The following is a 16749-nucleotide window of genomic DNA, read 5'->3' on the forward strand; positions in this document are numbered from 1 at the left end:
GGCTCATGCACACACTAAGGGTGATAACAGATGTGTCAGAGATGCTATATCCTTCAGTGTATTCATTTCATAGAGATGAAAGCTGTTGCCAGGGGCCAAACATGCCAGGACTGTGAGCATAGCAGGAAGATGAGAGGCTAACAAGGTGTAATTACTCTCATAAACAGGAGGCCAAAGCCCAGCAGTCCAGAGGCACCAGAGAGGCTCACAACAGCCCGCAGTGTGGCTGTGAAGATGTTGTGTTCGCTTCCTCAGTGTGCGCTGGAGCGCCAAACGCAACATTCACTGGTGTTTGAGGATATTATTGAAAGAATAGTGGAACTTTTTTCATCTCACACAAAGTCCTGCCTTCCTCTCTGAATACTTTGCCCCAAAATGAAAACTTAGAAGTCAAAAGTCAGCATTTACTCACTCTCAGCTGAAGCCCCACTGCTATTGAGATTCCTGTTCCAGTTTCAAAAGCAATTGAGTAAATGACTCGATTTTCATTTCAGAGTGAATTATTCTTTTAAATGAGCATGTGAACATGACAGAATTGCCCCTGCAGTTAGGGCATTTCAGATGTATTTCAGAGCTTGAAATGGCTGTGTCTCCCTTCCTTCTATCTCTGGCTCACTCACTTTGACTCTGACATTTTCTGGATGTTAGGAATGTGACTCCCTGGCAATGGGGAGGGGAATAAACCTCTGAACTGGTCAGTGACCTGCAGTGAAACCCTTCATACCAACACTTGATAAAGACGAGTCTTATTCACATTTCTTTAACTTTTAATAAATGATCTCTGTTCAAGACCAACAATGAATAAAAAAAGAATGTAAAACCACAGTTATTTTCTACACAATATGTTTCTAAACATTTCACATTTGGAATAAAAATGATTAAATAAGAATGAAATTATATGTATGAATGAAGAAAAACATGCTAAAATGTGTAAAAAAAAAAAAAAAAAAAAAGCAGACATCAAGTGCAAAAACATTACAACATCATTGCAGAAAATCCCTAGAGTTTCTCATTTTCATTTGTCATTCCATCATTTGATACGTACGATTTATGTCAAGCAATGTAATTCAAATTTGAAAGTGTTTGCTGCATGCCGGGCTATTTGGATATTTGAATATTCCAAAATACATATTACACAGGCCCTGCTTTTTTCTAGTTTGTGCTCCATTAACCAAACAGTGGATGAACAATCAACTAAATGAGAAACTCAGGATGCCCTTTGTCTGTCCTCTGTGGAGCTTTGTGACGACTGAAAAACAGCAAGGTTTTTTTTTTTTCCTGTGGCAGGACTACAAAAGCAACTGGTGGCCCAGCTTTTTGTTCAAAAATACACCTGAAAAGATGAGGACCAACACTAACAAAGTGCCAGATTTGAGAGAACGAGAAATCGATAAGGATTCTAACATTAAGCAAATAAATTATACGGTAATACTGTTTTCACATTGACCACCATCCATTTTTGACTTTATGGGTTCTGAAATGGTTTTATAAGACCAAGTTTGGCAGAAAAGTTAAAACATGAAAATAACTGAATTTTGGAATGACATGATGTTTTTTGTGAGACAACAATGACAAACATTTTGAGCAAAGCCATTTACAAAAATCCAAAGCTACTGAAACTCAAAGCATGGATTCTTAATGGGGGCTCTCAGTGAGCAACCACAAACAGCCGACGCCAAAGCGATTCTGTTAATCTAAACATAAAAATGTCACTACCCAAAAAGTGCTACAAGTCTTAGAATCCCCAGAAAGGAATGGAGAATGAAACACAGCCCCATGTGAGGTGCGCTCTAGACATTCAAGTTCTATAGCCTGGTGTTTGAGAGGGGTGAGATGCTTCTGCAGTCCCAGGTGTGGTCCGAGGAGATGCGATCAGCCTCTAGTCATCGCAGCCCAGCAGCTCCATCCGCAGGGTGATGCGCTCATGCCACTCCCAGGGCAGAACACGCACGTATCGGGCGTAGAACGGCGGCTCAAACAGGTTCCTCTTATGTGTGTTGTTGTCAGTGTTGCCTGGGAAAATCTGTGAACAAAATGTTTTTGGAAATGATCATGTATACGAATTATTTAATGGGCAAAAAGTATTGTATATAGTGTGTTCATTGTTCAATTTGATTACAGGAATAGTTCACCCATTTTGAAAAAACATTTCCCCTTCCTCCTAAGTGGTATGTAGGGCTGGGCGATATGGGCTAAATCAAATATGAACTAAAAATATTTTTGACCAAATGGCTCACTATCAATATTGAGATGATATTGTAGCTTATTGCTTGAGAACAATAAGCTTTCAGTAAAAAATACCTGTCTACAACCACTCAAAACAAGGTTTAGCAGTCCTTTTACAAGTGCTGATGTCCAAGAAGAGAATGCACATAAGATTACTGAGCGGACACATAATATTTTTGCTCAGTTTGCTGAATATGATGCTACTCTTATTCAAATAAACAGTAAATACTTTGTCTGGGCGTGCAGCGTTCAGAATAAATGTGCAAGATTTTAAACAAGCAGAAACACGATCTTAAACAAATTCATTTGTATTCAATCACCGACTCCAGTACAGTGCTGGTAAAATTTTCCTTGTGTGGATATTAAAGCTATCCAGTCAGCATTAAGCACTGCAAGAACAACATTGCATCACTTCTGCCATACATATCATTTAAGGCCTAAATAAAATAATATCTTTTTTATAAATGGGTGAATTATCCCTTTAACTTTTGCTAAGCAAACAGATTCCTTGGACGAGGGAACAGGTGATGAGGAAGGAGATTGACAGTCCTGTCTGCTAAAACATGGCACAAACACTGTACATAGCTTCACTCTCACCAGGAGCTGTAAATCTATAGCTCAGCTGTGCTGGGCTGTGTCAGCCTTACGACCCATATCCTACTGGCCCCACCCAGCCGTTCAGAGCATTCAGACAAAGCCCAAAGGCTGCATCATTATGTCAAGAGCCTGCCAGCTCAAGAGCTCAATAAAAAGATCAAAGGTTGTTTTACAGTTTTACAGAATCATCTGAGCCATTGTATAAACAGCAGCTGATTTTCCCTTGAAAAGGACATGTCTTTGCTGCTCCACAGAGAGAAAGGGTTACTCTTAGGAGAACAGGCCTATAACTACATGAGCTGGAGTCAAAACAGCACCTCGTCTTAAAGAGCGAGAGAGAAAGGGAAGCTTACAGACCATCAATAATGTGATACTTGCTAAGGTTGAAGCCTCTGTCAGCAAACTGGGCTGGTTATTAGCCTCCCTAGAGCTGAATTTTTACATAATAAAAGTTCAAATGAAGGAAAAGGATGGTTATTCAAGACTCTCTGAGCCAGACAAATTTTTTTTTAAAAAAAATGCAGTAATGACAAAAAATCATCTGCAGTGAAATGAGGAAATGTTTTGATAAGATAAACTGAGGATTGGGTCATCTTCAGGGCCACTACATACTACATACAGTGACTGACATGTCCTGGGTTAAAAGCCGACACAGGACCCTCCATTTTGAACTCTCTAATACAAAAATTTATATAAGGTCTGTTTTAGAGATCCACATTTGTCTAACCTTGTCACTGCCAGTTTTCTCATCCTTCAACACGCTCCATGTCTCTCCGTCGTTACTGTAGGAAACTTTAAACATTGACACAAACTGCACCACACCAAAGTCCTTGGCGCCCTGGGTGATAATGCCAGTGAGACGCTTCGTCTTCTCCAGATCGACCTTGAGGGGGAACAGAAAGAACAATTACTCTGTGTAACTCTGGATTTAATTATCAGAGAAATGTTACAAGGAGAATGCAACACTTCACCATGTGATAATCTATTTTTTACTCCCCAAATTCTCAAGATCACATGTCATGTTATTTGAGCATCACTTTAGATGCACTGGTAATAATGTTGTCATGTTGCCACTAAGGATTCCCTCACCTGGATCCACTCGGAGCGGTTGTTGGTGGCAGCAGACCAGGCGTTTGTTTTGCCTTGCTTATCCAGTCGGGCAAACTGAGGGTACCATGTGAAGGTGTCGATGCCCCAGGTGCGGTACGAGCTGGAGGCGGACACCTGCCCGTCTGAGATGAGTCGCGACTTCATTCCCATGGGTTCGGAGCAACCTGCCGCATTTGAATAAACTGTGAATAATAAAGCAGAGAGGAAACAGAGAGCCAGGAGGAGAGGAAGAAAATCAAAGAGGCAGAAAGAAAAATAAAGAGATGAAAAAACCCAATGACCTAACCCAAAGAAAATGACAAATCAAAGCACTCCAAGAACACCAGACCATTTTTAAGAAAAGTTCGAACATGCAAATCATCTGTTTAGTCAGAGTATTTTATTTAAAGCCACCCACAGCCAAGCTGAAAGAAAAAGGTTAAGAGGACAGAGATGAAGGATGAATGTAGTAAAAAGCAGTAAAAGGCTATACCATGTGTTCAAAGAGGACAAAGGGAAATAAAATGAAGGTGGGAACCGGCAGATTCTGTATAGCACATACTGTTTGTTAGCATGTGTGCGTGTTTGCTTGACAGGACTGCTTTTACATAGCTGTCAACTGAATGCTTTCATGCTGTACATTTTCTACATGGCCTAACCACAGATAGAGGGTGGAGGGTGGGGTGTTATGTTATGTAGTTGAAATAAATACTTTGACTGTCATCACACTTGTCAACACAGACCACAGCAAGACGGAATCAACATAATAAAAAAAGAAAGAGTTTGAAAGTTAAACAAAAGGGATGTATCCCTTTTTCCCACACTTTTCTTTTGTTGCCTTGATTCAAAATGTAAATGTAAAAATCACAGGGACCCCATCTGGATTTGAGTTGAATGTGGGAAATGTCATCTGTCTTTTCTCTGTTTAACAATGGGAAAGGAGTAATGTTACTTTAAAAGTGACTTGTTATATTCACAACTTTACTGCCACTAAAACATACCATATATATGCAGTATGAATAAAAGAAAAAAAAAGACCTCAATTACATTGAACCTAGTCTACAGTTCACTGTAGACTAGGTTCACAGTTTAATTTGTTGGACCTTCTGTAAGTGCAATACAAAAAGTGTATCCATTTGGATAGGTGGTGATTTTCAATTTTGTTATTAAAATCTAAAACAAATGAATACAAATTAGTTTCTTTATGTCCTCTGGGACACTGCAGCAGGCCATGGAAAGATGGGCCATAAATGTGGTTCCCCGCCCCAGGACTACACTGGGAGTTTCTGACTGTCCAATACTAGAATGATAAGTATTTACTTGAAACTGTGCTGGAAGTTGTGTGTTTACCATTGAGCTCACAGCCCAACAGCTCCATGCGCAGGGTGCAGGCCTTGCGGCACACAACAGGGATGATACGGATGTACTGGGCCACGATCGGAGGGTCAAACAGGTTGGTCTTGGTGCTGTCGTTATCTATGTTGCCGACAAAAACCTGCAGCACACAGCAAAGGACACGAGGCAGGTCAGCTCATGATGCTCTCTACGGTCTAAAATAATGTTAAAGCGGCCAGAAAGACACTAAGCCCAGTGAAGACACACAATAAGTAAATCAATGGTTGAAACATGGAAATCCCCTAACCTTGTCCTTTCTCTGGCCGTCCACTCTGTAAGTGATGTAAGCCTCTCCGTCTACGCTGGTGGACACTTTGAAGGCCTTGATGAACTCAGCCGAGCCCATGCGACTGGCGCCCTGGGTGATGATGCCTGTCAGACGCATCGTCTTCTGCAGATCGATCTGAGGTCAAGAAACAGGTCTGTTAGTCAGCTTGAACACCTCGTTCACCTCAAGCTAGACTGAACTCCTGAATATGAGGATGAACGTCTGACCAGTGAACCAGGGGGAGGAACCACACGGCTGTCGCTAGTCAATTAATGTGACTTGAATGTGCTCTGGTCTGTTTCTCTCACCTCAATCCAGGGGTTCCTGTCATGGGCGGCAGAGGTCCAGGCGTTGACGATGCCATGGTTGTTGAGGCGAGCCAACTCAGGGCCCCAGCGCTGAAGGCCCATAATGCCATAGTGCACAGAGGAGGCTGAAATCTGGGACTCTACGATTCCCCCTCCCTCCATCCCCAGTAGAGATGTACAACCTGGGACAAAGCAGCGGGATTATTACATTTGATACCCACACAATGTCACCAGTTCTGGATACACACTCTTCACCCTTTATACTAATTTTTTTCATTTTTTAACCATTTTAAGAAGAGAAGCAAGTCATGTGTGATTATAAATACTGTGTGAGTCTAGTGTGTGTGTGTCAGATTTAGCTAAAAATATCCTAAATTTGCTGAGGATGTTAACAGATCAATTATGTATAAACGTAATTCTCTGTTGAAACCCAGGTTATTATTGTTAAGGAAAACTAATGAAGAAGGCATTACAAAAAAAAACCTCTAACTAACTGAAACTGAATTGTGTGTTTACAAAACTAACTAAAATAAACTAAAAGGGGAAATGTCTTTAGTTTTTGTCTCTGTTTATTTGGCTGTGCATCTGTCCTTGCAGAATACATTTTTTTAAATGGGATGATAAGTTTTACTACACAGTGCTTTTCTGACCTTTTGGAATCTTGCCCAACAAATACCCCATATTACCAGAAAAAAAGCCTAAAACTAACTTTGAAATGTATAAAAACTGAACTCAAACTATGCATTTTCAAATAATAAAAAAAACTTAAATAAACCTGCTTAAGAAATTAATTAAAACTTAACTGAACCTGAAAACAAAAAGTCAAACTGAAGTAAAAATGAAAATGAATGAAGAATGCAAAACTATAATAACCTTAGCTGAGACACATCAAATGAAAAGAGTCAAATGTTATGCTAGCTGGAGGACCTACGCAGTTTGCATTGCTTTCCAACATAGGGCGAAGGGCACTGGCAGGTGAAGTCTCCATCAAGATCCCTGCACACCCCTCCGTTCTTACAGGGCTGGCTGGCACAGTCATTCTCATCTGAAAGACAAAACAGCGGATTATTTTCCACTCAAATTATAACTTCGTATAACTTCAGCCATGCAGTACCATCACAAGATGAAGAACATAATGATTATAGATGTGGTGCACACCTGCCCACAAACTTAGTTTACAGACATTTTGAGACATAGGGGAGGCCACAATAGCCCCACTGTGCCTCCAACCCACAGCTGGTGGTTTTTGGTTTTTCTTCAGCCTCAGATGATGACAGAAGTAACCCCGAGGGCAGCATGGGACAGGGGGTAGGACCCATTCGGTAATCAGTTCAGAGGCATGGTGATTCAGAGCTGAAGGGTCACGCTGGTTACTGTAATTTGTTTCATGGCTCGAGGAACAAAAAGGGATACGAGAGATTTCACTTGTCAACTGTTACCAAGTTTCTGTTTTCAGATGTGCTGAGTGTGGAATCAATGAATAAATGTCACAGGTCTAAGTCCTGTCTTTTAGCTGACTGTCTTCCAGACATCCTGTTTACATAAATAAACCCTTCTGAGTAACCACAATGCACCTCTGAGATCGCCTCCTGCAACTTTGAGACACCACCCCTGTAATGCTCTCTTCTCTCCACAGGGAGGCACTCTTATCTTACACACTACACAGTCACGAGCTACTGTTTGTGCGTGCTTTTGACTCTACATAGCAAAATAAAATCATCCAAAAAAACCTTCATATTTTTACGAGGAGCTACAAGAGCAATTGGTAGAATATGGCATTTCAAACACCATTCAACAACTCATCTAGCTGGCAAAACTTCCTCTATCCATGCCTGAGACAGAGCATGATAGTCTTTGCATGTACTGCCACCAGCACACTTGCAAAGACACATTTATTTGCAACATTTCTGGTGCTAGACCTTCAACTTTTGATGCATTCTCCCTCTCCTACGCACCTGTCTCATGACCTAGGTATGCAAAATGTCCTCTGAGTCTGCCAATGCACATTTGGAACCAGTGGAATTCTCTGAGGGACAACACACTGTTGAAATGTTTCGTGAAATAAGGGGATTTTAATTTTTGCAAAATGACAAAGCACACTGGATATGTTTTGTGCATTTCCAAATAGCTAATAGGCCCTTGGGAAATGGTTTCTACCTATCATGCTGACCCCACTAAACTCATCCAGACTGCAAATCTAACAGACAGACGTCAGTTTGCCACGTCTGTTCCTCCTGTTCCTGTTTTTAGCTCCAGCAACACTAAGAGGATTGGTTGCACCTTTATAGCCATTCCTTGTATTGGTGTGACGACACAGGCACACAGTGGATATCACTAAAGAACGACTGATCCTAATAGGAAAAGCACAGCCTGCACTAATTAAGTCGTTTTATTATGTGTATGCATTATTTTATTCCACTGCATTTAGCTGTTTGAAAAGCACTTTTCATCTGACATTCATGCCAATAAAGAAACATGAATTAAATAAACAACCACAAATGAAAGCGGTTTGAGATTAGGCAAAACTTTATGAAAAAGGGCATTCAATCTGCAAGTTAAAAAAAAAACAAAAAAAACATACCAGCATATAAGCCACAGTCATACTCACACTTCTAAACAGCTATTAACAAATATCTTTTTAGTAATTCCGCAATTCTCCTTAATCATGTAACACACTACCTGAAGATGAAAGGTGTGCTACCTTTCATCATCATAGCCCCTTTGAAGCATTTTCCTATAAAATTCCTATCTAATGGCATCCTTGCTCTAACTAGCACTTTATGCATCTCCACAATGCCACATATCACATCTCCATTCCCCCTCTGCTTCCCTCTGAGCAACATTGCCATTTTACCTTGTCCTAAAAAAAAATTCCCCTTTTGGAAAACCCAAAACACTCAGTAAATCTGGAAAAAGAGAGAGTGAGAGAGGAGGGGAAGTCGTTCATGAGCAAAGATGGAAAAATCCAATCCAGTGTGTGTAAAACTAGCTCAGCGACAGTTCAACCAGCCAGCCACCTCTTGCTGATGCCATGTGCAGTTAGGATGTGGTTAGGATGAGAGGTGTTGGTTCCACCCTATAAGCCACCTACAGACCCATAAAGTGCCATGACGTCTGACTGGATCAAAGGGAGGACATTTCTGGGAGTGGACAACCAGTGTTGGTGTCACGAGGCTGTAGCTGACTAAGCCGAATGCAGCCCAGCGCAGGCAAGTGTGGTGAAACACAGTTTATTGATAAACAGACTGGGAACGTGAGGAAGTTGGCTCGCTGGCTGAAGTGGGGTGGCTGGCTTTTGTGGCTGAAGGCTTTGTGGCAGAGCAAAGTACAATACAATGATCTGGCAGGGACTGGCAGCTTGGAGCAGGGTTTATGAGCAGGGTGGTGACGAAGAGATGACTCGCAGGTGTAGGTGGTATGGGAGCAGGGAGAGAGAGACACACAGGGACGCGCCTTTCAGTCGTCGTGTGACCATACCCCATTTACAAGGGTGGACTACTAGTGACCCAACAGTCCTGCCGGGAGGGGAGAGAGCACTGGAAGGAGATGGGGGACACACATGGAACACAGGACAAGCAGAAAGAGGCAACAGAGGAAAATCCAGGTGACAAGGAAGAGAGGAAAGGAGCAGGATTTGCAGAGTGCAGGCAGGCTGGTCTCAAAATCAAGGGACTGACGGGGATGGGACCCCCTCAGGAACATACAGGGGCTGCAGAGGCTGAGGCAAAGAACAAGGGGGTGCAGCTGTGGAGTGAGAGGGCAGGGAGAAGCCAGCTGAAAGGTCAAAGCGCAGACTGGGAAGCACTTTAGGCAGGCTAGAGGGCTGGGACTAAACCTGACGGTGAAGCACAGGAGGACAGAGTGGAGGAACACAGGCAGAGACTGGGAACAACAGTGAAGATGGCAGAGGTTTCCTGACAAACAGACTGGGAATGTTGGCTGGCTCGCTGGCTGGCTGGCATGGCTGAAGGCTTTGTGGCAGAACAAACAATACAATGATGTGGCAGGGACTGGCAGCTGGTGCAGGGTGCAGGGAGACACGGGGACACGCCCACACCACACACCGGGACACAAATGAGGTGAGAAACACTAGGAAACACTGAAGGCCAGGCCGGGACAGTTGGCACTGCTTGAAAGAGCATGTGAGACACAGCGCGCAGCTTTCCCAGCTCTAGTAAATCCCTTAGCTCTCATGAGATGAAAACTAATTGCTCTGGAAGCGCCTTCATTACAGCCTGGATAATTTAATTTAATTTAATTTGGATAAAGTAGTTGATGCAAATCCCTATTGAAACAGTAATCAAATTATATTTCGCTTCTTTTTATCCCCATGGATTTTATTCCACTGTGTGTTTGTGGGTTTGTACAGAAGTATGTAAGAGGAGATATGTACAGCTCTTGCACATGATTAATGCGCACACATGCTTGTGCTGAAATGATTAGGAAGTTGACAGAAAATAAACTGATTAAAGTTCTGATTGTTTTAGTCATTCAACAAGTAAAAATACCAAACATTTTCTGGTTACAGTTTCTGAGATGCTAAGATTTTTTCATATCATCATAAAATGGAAACTTTGGGGTTTCCTGACTGCTGGACACACAAAGTGACAATTTTAAGACATCACTCTGGGCTCTGGTAACCTGCAACAGGCATTTATCATTAATTTTGAGGAAGAAATTAATCAGATATTGAAGAAATTATCAAATTAATTTAAGATAAAGCATACACACACACACACACACACACACACATAACATTAACAATATGAGCACAATAAATGTGCTTCTTTAACAAATTTTCAAATTCCACATTATGGGTGTCAATCAAGATGAGAACCACTTTGACTTTGATAATGACGCTCTTGTCTGAGCTCACATTTTTCTGCTTGTCAAAAAAAAAAAAAAAAGTATGCTGGTATTTCCCTCCTTTCCTCATTCTTTTGGCTCATTCTTCAACTAATAAATCTAATAAATTCAGCACTAATTGTAAAACAAATCTGTAATCCAGGGCTTATTTTAAGAGGATATGATGGAATGCGCCATCATCAAATTCTTTGATTCATTAAGTTGACGTTAAGTCTGTGAAACACTCAAACAGATACAATGTTAAACCTGTGTGTGGAGGCCTTCTGCATGCTAAGAGACTTGGAGTGGCCCTTTACTAATTAGCTAAACAGAACAAGCACAAGGCCTGCTGAATGAGGGCCTTTCATGAAACTGCTGAGCTGACTACACGTCTCTCACGCTGCTGATGCTGCGACAGGGTGGGAAAAACTTCAGGTATTTACCCTCTCCTAGTTGTTGGAAATCACCCAAATGTTATGCATACCCTCTGTACACTTGATCAGTGGTTACATTCTTCTGTTATGATCTCATATTACAATCCTACATTACTTGTTTCAAACTTTTGTTAGGATTGTGGAAAATAAATCTAAAGAAAATTGTTGATAATTAGTATTCTGAAACTGTGACCCTGCTTCTCCTATCCTTTTTCTCCTTCCTCTGTCTGCCCTGTTCTTCTTCTTGCGTCTCCTAACACTGAAATGTTCTGCTTCTGTCAATGCAAGGCCTCCCCTGCAAAATAAATCACTGATCTCAACAAGATATGCAGGTTAAATAAAAACAGGGCTTCACAAATTAAATGCACAGATACCAAGATGCTTTCCAGGACACTGAGAGCAGAAAGGTGTAGAGGCAGCCGAGTTGAGGGAAAAAGATTAATGGTGATTGTGAATGTACAGATGTGTGAGTGGACAAGGCAGATCACAGTCATGAGTCACAGTGCTTACTAATCTGACAGTGCGCTCCATCAAAGCCCAGCTGGCACTTGCAGATATACTCGCCGAACACGTCTCCTCGTCTGGTTGGAGTTATGACCTCGCAGGACCCGTCATTCTCACAGGGGTTGGGATTGCAAGGTCCTAAGAGAGGATTCAAGACCAAAGACGGACAGGAATTATTTTTACTGCATGATTAACCTGTGGGTCTCTGCTGTTACTCTCTACCCCAGGGAGTGTCCTGTCCTCTCCTACCTGTCTCTGTCAGGTTGCACGTGTTTCCACCGAAGCCGTCCACACAGATACAGATGAAGGGATCCTCTCCCACTCCGGTCACACATGTCCCTCCGTTCTGGCAAACATTCACCTCACAGTAATCACCTGAGGAACGCAGATTGAGAGGAAGGATTTCAACACTTTGTAAATAAACAGGTATTAGTGATTTAGTTTCTGGGCCCAATGTGTTGTTTGATGGTGTTTTTCCATTTATTTCCATGTATACTATCATGATATGATAATATCTAAACTGTCTTTCAGTTACGGAATAAGATTAGGGCACCAGATACAGAAGGGCATTATGGTTGCCCCCCCTCCCAAAAAAAAAAAGAAAAGAAAAAATACACACACACAATCCCTCACAATCAATTACTGGACTTGCCATTCTGCATCAAGGGTCAGCACTCATTAAGGGACAAATCCATTGTAGAAGAGTAAGAAATGCCGATTTCCGCACTGACATCAGCCTCAATGTACCAGAACACAATGCAGCCACAAGGCATGTTGTGTTGTTGAGATACAGGGAAACACGTAAAAATAAACGATTCAGGAGAGAACAATACTCAGTGGAAACAATAGCACACTGAGGTGAGGCAGTTTGTGATCATAGTCTTGAATTGTCCAGGGCTTGTGAGAGTGTCGAGCATGGGGATGTGTTGAAGATAATTCCTTGTGTTTGGTGCACAAAAACTAAAGGCAGATTTTCCAAGTTCAAAATAAACCCGTAGCACTTGAAGCATGAGACAGTGATTTTAGCACGGTCCTGTGGTCCAGTCCAGCACTGATGTTACCTAGGGTGGTGAATGTCCAATAAAGGATTTATGGATAAAAATATACAAGTAACTGTCACACCTCTGTGACAAGAGTTACATTTTTTCCTCCACTTTTTTTCACTCCTGCTCTCTGGCAGGCTGTCCAAAGTCATTCTGGGATATGTAGGAAATCACTAACTGAAGTAGAAGTGAAGTAGGTGAGTCTTAAAAGGGAAAGTGAGGACAACTATGGGCCTACTTCATTCCTAAATAAGCCCTGGAATGTATAAAACATCACAAATGGATATTATCTAACAGCGTAAGGAATCTGAGAGCTGATTTTCCGTTTGATGCATTGAATCAGTTGCTAAAATATATAATAAAAATGTCCCTTGTGATAGACTTGGGGCATTAATGGTTCTCTAATTTTACAGAGGAGTGCGTTCAGCAATATATTTCCTCTTTGCAGCTCTGTGGCAGGCAGTATTTGTAGCCACACAAAAGGAGCAGCGATGTTGGGGCCAACTTTGGCTGTGAGGCCTGAAGTGCTGACTCAGAGATCCCAGGCTGGATCAGGAAAATGACGACAGAAACCTCCAGTGGGAGAGGCGGAGCAGGGCTTTACACGTCACAGCAGACCTGTCATCATTTCAAATCCTTTAACTCTCCTCACACTGTAGTCCTGCTTTACAGTATGCAATTTTTCTTGTTTTCTCTCTTGTTGAATCACTGGATGTCTCATTAGAATGACCAGTGACCATTTTAAGCTTTCAGGAAGGCCCAGATGGAGTTGATCTTTTTTTTCAATTTCTATGCTATTTTTGGCTGAAAATCTGTGGATACTTGGATGAATTCTGTAGATTTTCTCTTTTTTTGCTTGTGCTACCAGCCCATCACTGCGTGTCAGCATAGAAATGTGCCAGTGAACATATAAAAGCAATTGTTTTGGTGGCCTACAGACTTTATAGGCTGTGCAGATTGCGTGGAGTCATAGGAGTCATAGACTAACACAGTTTCACACACAAACAGGTGTAACAGCAGCTGTCACATCTTTGCACTAAGTAGACTGGCTTTACCAAACTGGCTGACATGTTCCAGCATGAACATCAATCTGGGTGCAGCCTTATTGTTAGTCAAACAAATTGAGCAAAGAAAAGCTTTCCTTGAATAGATATTGTGGGTTATGATGAAGCGCTGATGAATTGTGGAGACAAAAGGCACATCTACAAATAAATGACAATAGCATCACTAATGGGGTGGACGCAGTAGCAACTGAAAGAGATGGTACATCACCCTCGGATTGTTCTCTATACTGAAGCAATTCTTCCATTTTGACATGAAAACAAGGCATGACAACATTCGTCATTTCCCGTTGCTAAGAACTGAGAAGGAAAGCCGGTGACAGATTATTTCTAAGAATGAAGCTAAGGCGGAAGCGATTTGTCATGGAGTTGCACATTTTTAATTCCAATACTTGATAAGACAACATGTTTATGTGCAGGATTAAGAGATTGCAGGATTAGCTGGGTCAGACACATGCATGCACCTTGTTCAGGAGTGTGTGGTTACACAACATGACTGTGCAGCAGCTCAGAGGGGCTTGACACAAACATCCCACCTGATCCCATAAACAACAGGTGGGCTGGCAGGGCAAGAATTAAGCCTCAGATAGACACAAACATCAGGGCAGGAGCGTGACCATGACCACCTACACTTTGCCAATCCAGTTTTCTGGAGGATAATATGTCATCACAATATCATTTATTTTTTGTAGATATTTTCACATGCTTAAAGATAGCATCTACTGTCTAAACCAAACACAACGTTGGATGTGGGGACATGTGGTTCATCCTGGCTCTCCGCAACGACACATATGGCATTATTTTCCACTCCATCTGCAGCAGCTCTCAGCCTGACCTGAAACACATCCTGTGAAACAACATACCCTCCATGTCCACATCAACAATTTTTATTTTTCCAAACTGGCCTCTCATGACAACCACCGGGCATAATAACAGAATGGCAGACAGAAACTTGGCTGACCTCAAGCAGAGCAACCTCACATCTACTCACTCATTACGCCTTGACAATAATGATAACTTGGCATCGTGGCATCCAAGGTCTCTAAGTTATATATGGACTGATGCATGAGTAGAGGCTCAGACAAAAATTGACGTTTTCACAGTTGAAGCCTGGTTGGTGATGTGATTTTCATAAAGGACAAGGAAGGCTAAACAATAGTAGTAAGACAGGATGAGAAGTGATGGGAACAGACTTAAAATATACTGATCTAAAAACAGCTTTAAGTAAAAACTAATGCCAGTGCTTGGTTAACGGGAATTTTGAGAAATTAATGGGTTGTTTTGCAGTGATTTATGTGATAGCGCCTACTTGTTGCACAGCCCCATGTTTAAACTCCTGTTGACTCATCACCAAAAGACTCTGACTTATAATACCTCAGACAGGTTCATGAGTCACACATGCACATAAAAGCAGAGTACCATGACTTGGGATTGACATTTGATAGTAACTGCGTCCAAATTCCAATGAGAATGTAAAAAATGGCAGAAAAAAAAAAAAAACAACAACGAAAAAAGGCTTTTTTGCAAGTTGGTATGATCCATTTACAAATTCCTCTATAAATGATGAGAATGTAAATATAGATGATTATAATGAAAATAACTGTAAACTCTGCGTCCCGTGGATAAATAAGTGAAAAGTAGCCTATATGGTGCAGCATAAGTCTGCATAAAAGCCGACTGTCTGTTTTACAGCCCCACTACATTTCAGTAGTACACTGAATGCGATGAATTAGATGTGATGGGTAAACTTGTCAATGTTTTGAAAAGCACTTACCTCTCACTGAACACAGACCAAGCAGAAGTGCAAAGGCTGCTAAATATGCTGAGATCAACTTCCCGGGACGTCTCATACTTGTCTCCCCTTGTGCTCCGCAATTTTGCTCTGAGCGACTCTGCGCCGCCAGATGTCTTTCGAGTGCTGCCTTAAAGTGCTGTCGGAAATGTCGGAATTCCCACAAGGGCGCGCATGAAAGACAACAAAGGAGGTCAACACCGCCGAGAGAGCTGGGATTTTCTGTGAGTGGGCGGGGAGCGTGCAATAAAAACACAAACAAAAGACAATAGAACAATAGATAAGTTATGTTGTCCATTTACGTCTCTGCTTTCTGGTTAATTTTTTTTGTTGTTCCTTGTTTTAGGGCAAACTTGTCCCCTTAGATAAAGAAAAGTTCCACTGAAGACTTTCATCATCACTAACATCCTAAAAATTCCAGTCCAACATAAACACTTGTCGCTATAAAATAGTCCAGACGTCAGTAACATGCCTGGTCCAGTTTCTTTCCAATTCTGCGACATGGTTTTTGCCACATGATCTCCAGTACAAAATGATATTCTACTTCATCCACAAGGCACTTGTGCTGTTTTGCGGGACCTAAAGGTGTGTGAATTCGGAGCTTGTGTGGGGAGCTTGAAGGCAGCATTAACCCCCAGACTGAATTAGCTCTTTGGATTAGTTGGCGGGACATGTCGCGCACATGTTGCTTCACGAAAATACCTGAATGTCAGCCAGGCCTACAAACACTAGTGTACCTTTAATATTACAGGCACAGACTGACAGCAGTGGTTGCCAAAGTGGGGTCCCGGGGCCTCCAGTGGTCCTACAGAGAGTAGAGATGGTCATTGGCAGAATGTGGAGGAGATGCCCACCAGCAGCACCAAGATGAAAAGGGGTGGAGTGGGAAATCTGATTTGATCTGATTTGGTTGTGATGAAACTTAGAGGGACGGTACATTTTGACACTGTTCTGTCCTTTAGGTAATTACACCAAATGCCCTGATGGGGGCGCTATGATTAAATGCTAAAATATCTAACATTGACAGCCACACCAGTGGTCCAGCTCTAATGAAAAAGGGAGAGATGACCCATCTTGTTACTGATTGGCCCTGAAAGGTGACTGCTCAGTGAGTGGTCCACATTTATTGATCAGAGGTCAGGCCATCAGGTCAGTCTCTTTACACTACCACAGCAATGTAGCCTATA

General features: G+C 41.9%; 1 protein-coding gene across 2 annotated transcripts; it reads right to left on the bottom strand.

The window, feature by feature from the left end:
- Positions 1-749: 749 nt before the first annotated feature.
- Positions 750-15668, bottom strand: LOC115357049 (lactadherin-like). 2 transcript variants are annotated; one of them, XM_030048389.1, is made up of 10 exons: positions 15545-15668; positions 11916-12041; positions 11673-11804; positions 6815-6928; positions 5884-6065; positions 5555-5710; positions 5263-5407; positions 3913-4097; positions 3551-3706; positions 750-2023 (listed from the first exon to the last, which is right to left on the bottom strand). In XM_030048389.1, exons 1-10 carry the CDS (start codon positions 15618-15620, stop codon positions 1880-1882), a joined length of 1416 nt encoding a protein of 471 aa, XP_029904249.1. In that variant the 5' UTR covers positions 15621-15668; the 3' UTR covers positions 750-1879. The 2 variants fall into 2 exon arrangements, with proteins under 2 accessions (XP_029904249.1, XP_029904248.1); XM_030048388.1 differs by having other exon boundaries at positions 3913-4115.
- Between the last annotated feature and the right edge of the window lie 1081 nt (positions 15669-16749).

The sequence above is a fragment of the Myripristis murdjan genome, chromosome 3 (genome assembly GCF_902150065.1).
Source record: "Myripristis murdjan chromosome 3, fMyrMur1.1, whole genome shotgun sequence".
NCBI classification, from domain to species: Eukaryota; Metazoa; Chordata; class Actinopteri; order Holocentriformes; family Holocentridae; genus Myripristis; species Myripristis murdjan.

What these genes read in the sequence shown, in the direction of transcription:
- LOC115357049 (XM_030048388.1), bottom strand. Translation starts at nt 15,620, where the DNA reads ATGAGACGTCCCGGGAAGTTGATCTCAGCATATTTAGCAGCCTTTGCA. An exon ending in TGGTCTGTGTTCAGTGAGAG is followed by an intron (nt 12,042 to 15,544) that starts GTAAGTGCTTTT and finishes TGCGTTCCTCAG; the next exon opens with GTGATTACTGTGAGGTGAAT. An exon ending in GTTGGGCTGTGAGCTCAATG is followed by an intron (nt 4,116 to 5,262) that starts GTAAACACACAA and finishes TATTATTCACAG; the next exon opens with TTTATTCAAATGCGGCAGGT.